This window comes from Pomacea canaliculata, linkage group LG1, assembly GCF_003073045.1.
Source record: "Pomacea canaliculata isolate SZHN2017 linkage group LG1, ASM307304v1, whole genome shotgun sequence".
Classification (NCBI taxonomy): domain Eukaryota; kingdom Metazoa; phylum Mollusca; class Gastropoda; order Architaenioglossa; family Ampullariidae; genus Pomacea; species Pomacea canaliculata.
Genome location: NC_037590.1, coordinates 4,757,860 through 4,771,769, shown reverse-complemented (window position 1 = coordinate 4,771,769; position 13,910 = coordinate 4,757,860). Strand labels below are relative to the sequence as shown.

At 37.8% G+C, this 13,910-nt stretch overlaps 1 protein-coding gene across 1 annotated transcript in view; it reads right to left on the bottom strand.

Annotated features, from left to right (window-relative positions):
• The window catches only part of LOC112575350 (kinesin-like protein KIF19), a 28,601-nt gene extending 14,985 nt beyond the window's left edge, over window positions 1-13,616 (bottom strand). The window contains 8 exon segments of the mRNA XM_025257134.1: window positions 1,896-2,021; window positions 2,553-2,594; window positions 2,596-2,690; window positions 3,448-3,535; window positions 4,779-4,859; window positions 4,861-4,890; window positions 12,457-12,537; window positions 13,099-13,616. Of these exon segments, the coding sequence (XP_025112919.1) occupies window positions 1,896-2,021; window positions 2,553-2,594; window positions 2,596-2,690; window positions 3,448-3,535; window positions 4,779-4,859; window positions 4,861-4,890; window positions 12,457-12,537; window positions 13,099-13,152 (597 nt within the window). The 5' untranslated portion in view covers window positions 13,153-13,616.
• Window positions 13,617-13,910: the final 294 nt, after the last annotated feature.

The following is a 13,910-nucleotide window of genomic DNA, read 5'->3' as shown; positions in this document are numbered from 1 at the left end:
TTAGGAATGTTCAAATTTCTGTTTTTCCCCACTGCTGTTAGAACTGGAAACTAGGTTCATTGATTATGATACACTGCAAAAAAATTCACTTTAAAAATGCAGATGTTTTGATACTGCTTTGTTTTTAAATGATGTTGATATTCAAATGATAGATGCATTTTTGCGACTGATTAGGGTTTTCCCTTGAAAAAATGTTTTCTCCCTCCCTCTACTTTTTCACTGCCCTGCTATAAGAAATTCAGGTCATTTAATTCCTAGAAAATAAACCTCTTCTAACTATTGGACCTGTCTACTTTCAAGACATTGCTGTAGAGGAAATGCCACCAAGGAATTTGTTAAAGCCATTCAAATAAAAGATAGAACATTTGCTGGCGCTCTGCCTACTTCTGGCTGTGTAAGAAAAGTTGCTTACTTAAACCATGATTTCCCCAAACCAACCACCACTTGGTTTAAGCTCAATGCAACAGTAAATTATTGAAGCACTGCATTTACATCTTGTGTAATACTGTTTTCTTTTGTCAAATTTAATATGTGAATGCCATTTATTTCAAACTTCATGGCTGCTGATTTTGGATCTCCACATGCTCTTTTAACCAGATCTGTTACAACAAAGTAAAAGATCAATCACAAGAAAAAAAAAATCACTTCATAGCCTGCAGCCCAGTTAATTTGCTTCACAAGGAAATGCATGAAGCAAAAAAGCTCAGAAAAATTGTGCTGTAACAGCAGGGTTCTCATTTAACTTATGAACTCCTTATTCAGAGTTCATCTACATCTTACTACTAATGAGGACACAAAGACTGACAGTGTCTCTGATGGCTACATGCTATCAAACAGATGATACTGATGGATCGATCTGTGTGGAAAACCAGAATGCACCCGCCATATATGAAAGCGGAGGCATGCATATCCTGTGTAACCATGGTGCAAATGGATTCTTCTTGTGCCTTTTCTATTTACTGCTGTGAGATAATGGAGAATATAAAAGCTGGGTTTTTAGTAGAGCCTATTCTTAAAAAATGCTAAAGCTAATAAACTGGCACTTCCTGAATAACAAATAACTATGTTTACTGATATTGATTTGCACATCCATTTCACAGTTCCTTAGCTACAGCAGGAATATCGTAGACAAGTATGGGGTATTTTTCAAAGTTCATAAATGTGCTTCAGCATAGGGAAGTGTACACTTTTTAGGCAGAAGCTATACTAAGTAGACTACCCTACTTATTTCTTTATATAATTTTACTTGCATATCAGATCGGAGAAGAAATACAACTCTGTAAAGCATGGATAACCTTATAATTATTTCACTGCACTTGCCATGTCCATATATAATTTCCTTCCTGAAGATGATATGACTTAATAATAATTAGAATGCTCGTATCCCATGGAATCCCAATAAACAGGATCTCTGAACTTGGAAAAGTTAATACTCTCCAACACACACACACACATTTTAGTCATGAGTAACTTTGAAATACAGAGGGAGCAGTATTGATGAAGGAGATATTTCTAGAGCAAGAAAATCTTTAACGCCCAACTCAAGCATTCAGCTGACTGATACGAAGGGAGAATGGTAGTGAGTTCCAGTCTTTGTCCAACTTATGAGATGAATGCCTCTCCAACTTTGCTTCTATTTTCTAGTTTCAATTTTAATGTATATGCCATGGTCCTCCTGTGCAGATTTTAAATTATGCTTATTAGTGTGGAAGGGAGCCTTTACCTAAAACTAACAATAAATCATAAAGACTATGACCCAGTTAGTACAAGTAATAATGCTATGAACACGAACCATTACAGAAGACAAAACATTTGACAAAAACAAACAAAATAATATTTTATGGCACATGTTTCATGGGCTTTTGTTTTTGCAACAAGACAACAAAATATGATACCTCATCAGTTGATCTGGCAGTGACCTCTGAGATCCCTGCAACTTGCACATTTCCTTTGGCATCTTCTCGCAGTTCAAGATACCCTAAGCTAGGGTTTAGAAGATCCCTGATCATCTCATTATATATCTGCAGCATACACATAAAATCCTAACTTTTTATGTCGATATTATTCTTCCCTAGTGAAGAACAATGAATTTTCAAAGATGCAGCAAATATTCTTAGCCAGTTGGTTGAGGCGATTTCACACTATGGGGACAAAGAATGATGGAGGGCGAAAGGAAAGTAGAGTACATGAGGAAAACCCCCAACAGCCAGGCTTGCAAACAGATATGCAGAGAATGTCCCCAAGACAAGATCTGAGCCAAAACCTTTTCACTGCAGTGGTGAGCAAGTGTCTTAACCACTATACTACCAGGCACTATACAGCAAATGTGCTTTGAACACCATATCTCTTATGTATCAATGACATCTGCATGTACATGCACACACATATTTTATATACTTTATATATGTAGGGTGTGAGACACAGAGAGATAGAAAGAGTAGTGTAGATGGAGACTGTGTGGTTGGGAAAAAAGGAAAACAAAAAAAGGGATGCAAAAATCCAACCACTTATAGTTTTTTGGGTTTTTTTCATGTGTCTCCACAATGGTTTACCTCCAAGTAGGACATGGTGACTTTATAGGCCAAATCCTTCTTTGCTGTGCTTCATCTCCAAAAACAAATTATTAAGGGCTTGAACCATAATTCCGGGCTCCTCATCAGTTCCCAACATTGTATAAGTCTTGCCTGCCCCTACACAAATGACAAAGCAGCCTTTTTTAAAAGCAAACATATATATATATGAAATGATTAAAATGATTTTTTAATAATAAGAAATAAATTTAAGGACACAGCAAAAATATAAATAAAACATGCTAAACATGATACATTTTTACATTGGCATACTCTTTTGCGTTAAAATCATGTATCTGGTTATATAGACAGTGCCCAACTTTGAAAGAATATTTGTTTTATTTTTCTCCACTAAACACACTTGGCTTGTAAAGACAACAGCAATCACTTCCTCCTAAGCCTGCTCTGAATTATTGAACTACAACCTTCCCATGCTGATAGCAAGAGAAATGCAGCTCTGCTTAACAATGATGCATAAATTAGTAATGTGATTTTCTGGCAAAAAAAAGAGCTATACAACACACCTAATTAAATAATTAAAGTTGCTAAACCAATAACCTAGCCCTGATGCGTTTCACCTTCACCATAACTGTTCAGCTCAGGAGCTAGAGATAGGCAGCTGAAAATAGTGAATATCCTTCTGCACTTATCCATACTTTATTTTTTTTTTTAAATTCCTGTTAAAATAGAACACTATAGTACACTAAAAAATGCATTTTTATTTTTATAATTTATTGCAGAAATGATCTATTTTGTTTCCATTTTAATAAAATTGCACACAGGGATGAATAACGAAGAGAAAAACCATTTATCATTTTAATTGATAGCAAGAAAAAAAGAAAATTAATTCTATGTCCTGGAAAATTATTCAAGTTACCTGTAGCACCATAGGCAAACACCGTTGCATTGTACCCTGAGATAACATTAGGAATCAAAAGTTTTGTGGTTGCTCCATACACATCTTCCTGCAAATTAAAAAATACCTTGAATGTGTATGTGTTTATGAATTTTTATGTAAGCATAGTAGTTTTCTCTGAATATAAGTTTTTAATATATTTTATTTCTTCATGAAACGTATAATAAAATGAACACAGGAATATTACTTTTGCTCCTAATTATTTTCAGAGGTGTTAATGCAGCCATAGCTGACAGACTGTAGTCCAAAAGACTAATTCTTTATAAAAGGCAATTAAAGTTCTACTATGTGCCAATCGTTTTTTAATTTTGAGTTCACCAAGTATTACGTTTGTAAAAAGACTGCACATTTACAAGCTCCTTTGTTAAAATTTCTTTAGAATATTGCATAGAAGCATACTAAAACACAGGCCCATAAATTGTTTTCCAGCAAAGTAGCACCTTCTACACTTCTACTTTACAAAGTAGTACCTTCTACCACTATAGTTTTGCAGGCTGGGTGATTTCTTTTATGCCAATGACAAAAAAAGTGCTTAAAGAAGGGACCCACTGAATTAAGTTCACATATGTACACAAGATCGGTCTTGTCAGTTGCAAAAAACATATCATCCCTTTGTGAAGACAAACTTAAAGTTAATTAAAGAAAAACTTTCATCCCAAGGGAAACCAGGATCACATCTTCCAAGAAGTTATCAAAGGCATATTAAATAGGAGTACATGGAACCTGCCATACAACTTCAGTAACATCCTGCCAGACATCATCAGTAACATTAGCTGCTGCTATACAGACCTCCAATTATTTTCTAGATCTGTTTTTTAATGCTTAGATCTCTACCTATCATTAGCAACAATAGACTCAATAGATATTACACTATGTTTAGCTGCACGGGGAAATGCATTCCAGACAAACAGATTGTGTGTGCGTGTAAGAAGGACCTGGTCTGAGTTTCAAAAGGGCAAAAGGGGAAGAGTGAAGCCTGGGCAAGATTTATACAATTTAACAACAGTCAACCACAGTTAGGGCTATGATCATGTCATCTGCTAAAGAAGAAAGGGAGAGCGAAGTATAAAAACCTAATTTAAATATTTTGTTCAATGAATAACACATACAAAAGTCATTTAATAGATAAATAAGCTTTATAATTGTTAATTTATTGGAATGTGCAGCACCTAAAGTGACTGATAAAGCCCTGGTGAAAAGAAATACACATCTGAGTGGAAATTTGGAATTATAATTGGTTAAGTTTAAAATAAATTATCCAAAACAACTTAAACATGACATCAACATTTTACCTGCGAGGCATTTCCATCAAAAGTGCAATCAAAAACAAACTGTTTTTCTCTTGATCGATTAACACGTAAGACATCATCTGGGATCGTCTGCAGGATCCACCAATACAACCATCTGAAAAATTGATGAATTTGATGCAACCAATTTTATCCATTGTATTCATTTTGGAATATTATTTTAAAATAAATATCAGTATATCAAAAATATAAATAATTTCATGAGTGGTAAAACAAGAATGCCCATTTTTTCAGAAAAAAAATGATTTATGGCCTTAGATCAAGTAGCTTAAGTATGGCAGAATATGAGGCTGTATCCCTTTACACTCCAGCTGAATCTGATTGTAAGGAAAGTTATCAGTATAGTGAATCTGGTGGTTTCCACCCTAGTCCTACCCCCACTTAAGCCTCATCTCTAAAGTGTTCCTCAAGACAAATGATAAAACACTCAGATAGGAAGAGCAGAGTAAAAAAGAAAATTAACTCCTGGCTACTCATTCTGATACTAAAATCATGGTAGAATAATTATCAGTTTAAATTCTTGGTCAGAACTGGTCACTCTGAAGCATGCTTCATATGTTCTAAATTAACATTTATCCTAATGTTCCTAGTGCCTAGTCCCCATCTTTCATTCAGTCTTAAGTGACATCCTGTTTTTGGCAATGTTTCCTTTAACTTTAAGATGGAACTTCTACTTTGTGGCAGGAAAGAATGATTCAAACCTGGAGAGAGAAATGAGGGTACTTGTCAGGCCAGATGGAAGCAATAAGTGAATGAACACGAAGGTAGCCAAAACCACATATGGTTCTCATATAAGGTAGTGATTTGGCCTTTAAGATTCTATGTACAGAAAGCTTAGTTTATCTAATACTCGTGCGGATACACGTACATGACATATGTTTTTTTTTCTTTTCTGGATCAGTATATTCCGAGTTCAACAGATCGCGACATTTAGTCAAACAACACGTAACTCAATGCTAGCAGCCAGTTCAGAATGTAAAAGGCATTTTCCTCCCTTTAACCTGTCAACGGGCTTAAAAAAAAAAGCTTGGACGACCGCGCGCTGTTGTTGGATCGTTTTGTTCTCTTGTTCCCACCGCGTTAGGTCCTCAGGGCACATTTGCGTGCCAAAGCCGACCGCTTCGGTTGACCGGCGACTCGTACGTTCTGAATCAATATTGCAAGGGTTCCGAGAAGACATTATAGCAGACAAAGCGAACAAAGTTTAAAAAACAGACGATCAAGGCCAGCCGTCAAAGTCGCCCCTTCTCCCACACACTCAACCAACAGCCGGTCGCTGACGACCGTACAACACTAACTACGCAATATGATGTGAAAATCCATTCCAGAGGAAGAGGTCCTTAGTTTTTCAAGTGGTCGGACAAGTCTGACCAGCTCAAGTTCATAGGTGATCCATCTGAGAAACCAAACTTCACCTCACTAACAGTTTTATTTGTAACATGTATAATTATACGGTCTTAGGCAGGCTTAAAACCTAATACAAACCAAAAGAACTGTGTGCTATCAAAGACAGCTGGAAACCTTGGCTTGAAGGTCAGTGCAAGGAAAACGAAAAGTATGAGAGTGAACGCCAGAGTCCAAGACAGCATCAAACTAAATGGAGAAGAGACTGAGGAAGTTGACAGTTTCACATATCTTGGGTCCAAACTGTCAAACACCGGGGATGCGGAGGTGGATATTCGAGCCCGACTGGCAAAAACCAGCCACGCCTTCGCCTCACTCAGGAGCACATGGAAGGCAAAAAACATCAGCCAGATCAAGCTGAGAATCTTCCAGTCAACTGTGATCAGCACCCTCCTTTACGGATCAGAATCATGGAAGATGACTAAATCCATCTGTAAGAGACTTGATGTCTTCCAAAACAGATGCCTCAGGCGCCTACTTAACATCTTTTGGCCAAATAAGATCACGAACGAAGAACTCCACCGAAGGGCTGGAACCGAGTCCATCACCACGCAAGTTCAACGAAGGCGTTGGCGATGGATTGGACATGTGCTCCGCCAGCAGACAGCAGACCTCTCCACAGTCGCCCTGCGATGGACTCCAGACGGCCGAAGCAAAAGAGGCCGCCCAAAGGAAACTTGGAGAAGAACAGTGGAAAGGGAGATGAAAGGAAAGGGCTGGACATGGGGTCACCTAGAGCGGGTTTCAGCCGATCGATATCAGTGGCGGACTCTGGTTCGAGGCCTTATGTGCAACCTGATGCACGAAGAGGACAAGAAGAAGAAGAAGAAGCTATAAAAGAAGGGGCATACACTTTGCTTTGGTTGGTTTTTTTTAATTATTTTATTTGTTCTTCACACTTCTTAATAATTCACTTTTTTTTTTTATTTCTGAATTCGTCCAACATTTTACTAAACGCCACTCACTGTCACTTAATGTGGTGCACAAGATAAATATCCCATCCTATAGTTTCTTCATCTATTTATTTCTATGTGTTTATTTAAGAAATGATCGAGAAAGCAGTCATTTTAAATTAAATAGTAAACAGTGAGACCCTGTTTGCAAAGACAAGCCACAGCCACATTGTTTTGCATAACTGGCTACAGCTGATTAGTTAATACACGACCTTGCGTAAGTCAAAATTTTCCCTTACTCGAATTTTAAACATCAATTGGTTGGTTTCCAACAACTCGAATAATTTTAAGCAGGTCAGCATGTTGAAACCATTTGAAAATACGTCGGAAAGAGTGAAATCGTGTACTCCTCCCCCATCGACACTGCGCTCCCATATTCTCCTTTGTGCATAGAAACACGTGGGAACGGCCGTCACTTCCGACCCTGAAGGAGGCCAGAACCTTGCTGAACGGCGTTCGTTGATCGAGTCGCGGGAAGATGTACCCATGAACATTTTTTACGTCGACTCGTTTATTTTAAAAGAAATGAAGAGAAATTGTCGTCAGACGTCCAAAACAGTCTATTTTGCTGGGAACAATGATGCGTAAGCACATGCAGAAATAAAAAGTCCACAGTGAAAAAAATGTTCTTTTTTTGACGAACTTCCTTAACTCGAACCTTCCGTAGCTCGATTTTTTTTTTTTCTTTCGTCGGTCCCTTGAAGCTTCGACTTCTAGAAGTTCGACTGTAATGGTCTTATGTATGTCTCGATGGCACGGTGTCACTTTGAATTATATGATTGTTTTCAAGTCATGGACCAGGCCTGTTTTACTTACTTGACTATCAATCATGTGACAGACATCTAACAGCAGTTATACCAAAGAATTGAGTTGAGAGCATGTGGTATATAGGAAGCTTTACGGATATCTTTCTCATTCGTCGGTATTTGATACCACAAAGAATTTCGCCTGTGAAAACATGAAACAAGACGAATACTCTTTGGAGTGTTAGTAAAGTTAATGAATTTTTTAGTGCATGAACAGTATGAATCTAAAATAATGTGAACTTATAACGCGTAATAACACGGCCAAGATGAAATACACTCTCTATGCAGACCACTAATGATAAATGAAAGATAACAGCCGGAGGACAGTGAGGTACGTACACAGACACACTGAACAACACAAAGATGATGTACAAGAGTAGAACGTCAAGCAATGGATGAACTGTAAACAGTGTAAGATGGAGTCGTTACATGATGGTTAACATGACAGACAGTATTGCCAGGGAGTTAATAGTAATTCAGGGATAGTACTTTGTGAACAGATATGTTTTCAGACAGCGTATGAATGTAGCCTTGGAGTCCGAGTGGGGAATGTGATGTGGAAGAAAGTTCCACTGCTTAGCAGCCCAGAGGGAGGACGTCAGTTGTCCGTTTGTGGACTGTCTTTGTGGGAGGGAGGACAGAATGCACAAGTCTGATGAGGAGCGAAGGTTTCGGACTGGAGTGGGGGCAGACAAGATTTTACTAAAGCAGTGGAGGGAGAAGGTTTCAAAGAATCCACAGCACAGAGCTGAGAGGTTGTAGTCTATTCTGGCTTAACTTGTTAGCCACTGAAGAGAGTGAAGAAGTGGTATGACATGTTCAGATTTGCAAGTCCCGGAAAACGAGACGAGCAGCTGAGTTCTGGACTCTCTGAAGCCAACAAGAAGAGAGTTACAGTAGTGTAGGTTAGAATAAATAAGCAGATGAGAACTTTGGTGGTTGAGATGGACAGAGTATGGCGATTGGACCTGATCTTCCGGAGTTTATAGTATGCAGAATGACAGATGCGAGAAACATGTTTATCAAGAGACAACTCAGCAGACATTATGCAACCTGTTACGTGTTGAAGTTACAAAAGGAAGTTGAAGTTACCCAAACAGAGACAGGCAGTGAAGGGTAAACACTGGCTCTCCTCTTTGGAAAAAAATTAAAGCTTCTGTCTGTTTGTTTGTTTGTTTTATTTTTGTTTTTTATTTTGTTTGTTTGTTTAGTCATTTAGTTTTAACTTGTTGGGTCATTCATAGTCTATTATTAGAAATACAATCTTGGATGGTCTGGATACAGTATGTTTCTGAGAAGGAGAACAGCTGGTATACAGCTGAGTGTCGTCTTCAAAGGATTGATCAGATATAGCGTGAGATTGAATTAGAGTAGTCAATGGCTTCGTGTACACGATAAAGGGGATGGGACCACATACAGAACCTTGGAGGACTCCTGAGTGAATAGAGACTGGTGGAGACACGCAGCCATCCAATATAACTGAATAAGTCCCATCTGAGAGATATGACTGAAACCAGTTGAGTGGGAGGCCTGAAATGCCATAGAGAGTACTCAGTAAAACGAAATATATTAAAGAAATATTACTGCTGTTGAATTTGTAAAGCGCATTTTAGTGTGTAGAGTGTGTAGGCGAGTTGTACACGAAAGATTACAGTCAATGGATAAGAACCAAATCCGTCTGCATATGACACGTATCATGACAAACATGAACGAGGCGGATGGGTGAAAGTGAAAAATTGCGAAAAGAGCGGAAAGATACTGCTTACGACTTATAAGCTAGGACTTCCAAGCTTCAAACGAATACACAGTTCGAAGAGAAAGAAAATGAGAATTCCAAAGAGTGGGGTCTGAGAAGATGATAGAACGTCTGTCGAATTCCTCCCCTCTGATGTGTGGGACTGAGAGAAAAACAACATAAACTGAATCGGATGGACAGGTATCAGAAGCTTAAAATAGTATTCTGCATCAAAGCAGTGAAGACAAAGGTGGTACGGTATTTGTTGCGATCTTGTAGTAGTAGTTACGTGTGATTTATATAGCACATAATCATGCTCACTAAGAAGACATGGACAGAATACGAAGGACGGAAGGAGAAACAACTTTACAGACAAGTAATAAAAGACAAACCCAGAAGACAAAAACAGAAATCAGTAAACCATAAGAATGGAAAGTGTCATAAATCTGCAGAGAAAGACAATCGATTAGGCGGACTATAGTCGTGAAGGGTGTAGCGTGGTCTGCTTTTCGCATGTGAAAGACGAGTGGCATTGTGAAGTTAGTCCTGTAAGCGGTTAGCGAGACCGACGAGTAGAGCTTGATAACGTAAAAGCAGATATCATCAACCTTTCTGTGGCAGAAACTAAATAAAGGGTCGATTGTGACTGGTCCTTAGAAGCTTAAAGAAGACGGATTTACAGACTACACTGATGTAAAATGCAAGAGAGAATAATGCATCGACAGTAACACCAAGATTTCCGACGGTATGGGAAAGAGGGATGTGTCGTTATGAAACTCGCCTCTTTACGTCCCCTAGGCAATATCCGAATATCGTGAACTGAAGGAAAAGTGTCTTGTAACTGTAACTATAAATAATGTGATTCCCACATTTGCTGACACTGCTTCATGTTTCTTTACTCCAAGGCATAAAACAGCATCTGCAGAGTCTGTACACTGCTTGACAACTTCGAAAACAAGTCGCCGTTTCCTTGGGTTTTTCGTGTTGCCCCAGGGCAACGACTTGCCCTTGTTTCATAACTACGGTCCCAGGAAAATAAAAGCAATAGCGGATGGCACACATCATACATAGTTTGTTAATGGACATCCAGGCTTTCACAGAGGGGACTGTGTGTTGTGTAGTGTGCAGACTTGTTAGAGCTGAGAAACGAGACCAGGTGCTAGCAGCTGTGAAATCTGATCAATTATTGATGGAAAATTTAGTAACATCAAATAAAATATTTATGTTTCTCATAGAATCAAATACCTAGTGTAAGTACCAGGGATTGAAATAACCAACTTACCCTGATAGTTCTACTTCTAGAAAAGAAGCAATGGAAATGTGATCACCATAACATTCTGGCATACAACTACAAGCATCTGATTGTTGAATTTAACTTTCACCTACCTGAGATTTTTTTTCTCTGCAATGTATTTTAACTTTTTACATCTTTTGCATTATTGTTACTGTTTTACATAGTTTTCACTATCACTTCATATTTTACAGAAATATAAGCTAATTAGCACCACTATGACTGTTCTTAAAGGGATACTTGAGCTTGTGATGGTATGTTCAACTATAGAACAGAGACCACTGACTAGAAAGTTCCTATTTTTCCCCCAATAATGTATGAATACTTGATGGGAGATAAACACTTACAGACATGACCATGCAAAGAAAGAGATCAACATCACATAGTTAAGAGAGTGCATGGATATGTTTACTTTGTGAAGGCCTCAGCAGATGGAAGACCAGTCTGAAGATGCGACAGTTCACACCTGTGACCAATACATTGAGGACTGGCTGTCCTGAATCCAGGTATCATCTCAGGAACACTGTTTTTTCTCTGCATGTGGCACAAGTTACACAGAGCTGGCTGCTTTGTTCTGATAAAGCCTTATTTGCTGGCTCAGTGTAAAACATCAATTCTCACAGTAGGTGTGTTATCTCAAGAATGGTAGTAGGGTAGTCAACCAGATTTAGGCAAATAGTATCTTGCACTTAACTTTTTCAAATTATTACTTCTTTAATAGTTGTGGAAGAAGAGAGTCTGGTGCATTCACTTTCTGCATTCTACAGAGAGGCACCTTCTATACGCTTGCAGTCCTCTCAACTGATAACAGATTACACCTGTCTTTATTTCAGCTAGACCTATCTTTACTTCACTGTATACCTATTTTTCACATCATACAGGGAGAGAGTTAAATGTCTTTCATTCGTCTATAATTACATCTTAAAATTTCAGTGTTTTCTTTATCAATAATTTCACAGTGAACTAAACATCCGTGAAATAATATGATGATGTATGAAATGTGATTTCTTGAAAGGCTGCCGATAGCATTCCCTTCAGATGATCTACAACATCAGACTTTTTTGACTGCTTGCTGCAGCTTTACATCATTCCAGGACTCCCATACATCACCTAATTTTCAGACTTTTATGATTCTTTTTTTTGAAAAAAAACATGGAGAGTGTTTGCTCTCATATCTTGGCCCTTTATCCCACAGTTAAATAATGTATACTTGGGGTGGGGTATTTTAAAAGGTCTTTAAGAACCCATCTGTTCTAGTCTGTGTGCCAGAACTGAAAGTAACATTTGTTTTTTAAACATTTGTTGCTGACATTTGAATGTATGAGATATTCTTTGGATGACTGAACAGAGGTAGGCTACTTTTGAGTGACATTAATTTATTTTTACATACTTATGTAGACAGAAGCTCCTCCATCAGAGAGGGGTATATGCATCACAAATATTCATAATTATTATTAAACAAAGAAGAACCTACATTTTCTTCTACTTTGTAGGCTGTTGGGTGTGCACCTTGAAGAATTTCGTCCTCTGTTAAAGGTCTAATACGGAGAGCAACCTGTGAAAAGAGAATAAATACAAAGTTAACATAGTATACATTTAGAATAAAGTCCTTATTTTAAACATGAACTCATTGCAGTCAATAAATCAACTTGTATCAGTCCTATTTATCTATTATCATAGTAGCACACACAAAAATCAAATCATTAATTAAACGTTAACATCTGCTCCTGATGCAAATATTTTCAAACTAATAAATATTATTTAAGTTTTTAATACTTTTGGCACTTTTCAGTGATAGTGTTAGACTGCTCACATTTGAGTATCATTTTTTGGTACGGTGACATCACATAAACTATGACATTGTAGCATCTACATACTTGGACAAATGACATAATTTAATGTTTAAAAGGAATTGTTAGGAAAAAGAATCTGAATTCCCCAGAAATACATAAATGCATTGCAAATTTTTTATACACAAATATTTGTTTTGGTGCAGTGCATGTAATGAGCATTTCCTCAATTTACAAATGTAACATAAATTTAACTAAAATTCATGTCATATCCGTTAAGTTCATTTGGTACCTCGACGACAGTTTTCTGCTGATGACACACTTACCGTGAGGTTTTGTTCTCCACCACCCATCTTTGATGTGGACTTTACATCTGCCATTCTTGTGTCTTCCAATGATGAATAATTGATCGCATACTTTTAACTGACGTTTTCAGCAAAATTCACACAGTTTCGGTGATCTACCACTGGTATAGACAGGAAACGTTCCCGCCCACAGTTTGATATATTTTCACGATTTTACATCTCCTGTCGAAAATATTCATCTTGTAAAATGCTTTAGATATTTCAGTTGGACAAGCCGAAAGCGCAACACGGTATCAAGTGAGTGCACGATCGTCCCTCCATCTTTACTTGCGCTGCAGTCGCGGGACTCTGCTGTGACGAGTCTCATAAATCCACAAGAAAAAACACCAGCAGAATACATCGGGTGTCAGCGTCACCTATCAACTGCTTATCGTAATGCTAGCACTACTGACGCCATATAAACGCTTCGTCGTCTCCATTGGCGATGTTTGCACTACTTTCAAAGCCCCGCGAGCGCTGTTTGGTACTATTTTGTGTCTCTTCACTCCCTGATCTATCCGTTGGGTTTGCGAGCGCAATATATATTCTTCCGCGCTTCTGGAAAATTTTGTCGTCTGCACGATCGCTTTGAGAGGCTTTTTAATAGCAGAGATGTTTAATTTTATACACGATGCAAAAATAATGAGAGCACTGGTAGGTTTCATATCAGCCTTATGTTACTTATTTTACTAATTTAAAAAATAAAATAAATGGAGCATTGGAATAATACTATTGCCAAAAACAAACATTACCATTGTCAATGTGCACAGATCTCGATTTTCTCGCTGTCTATG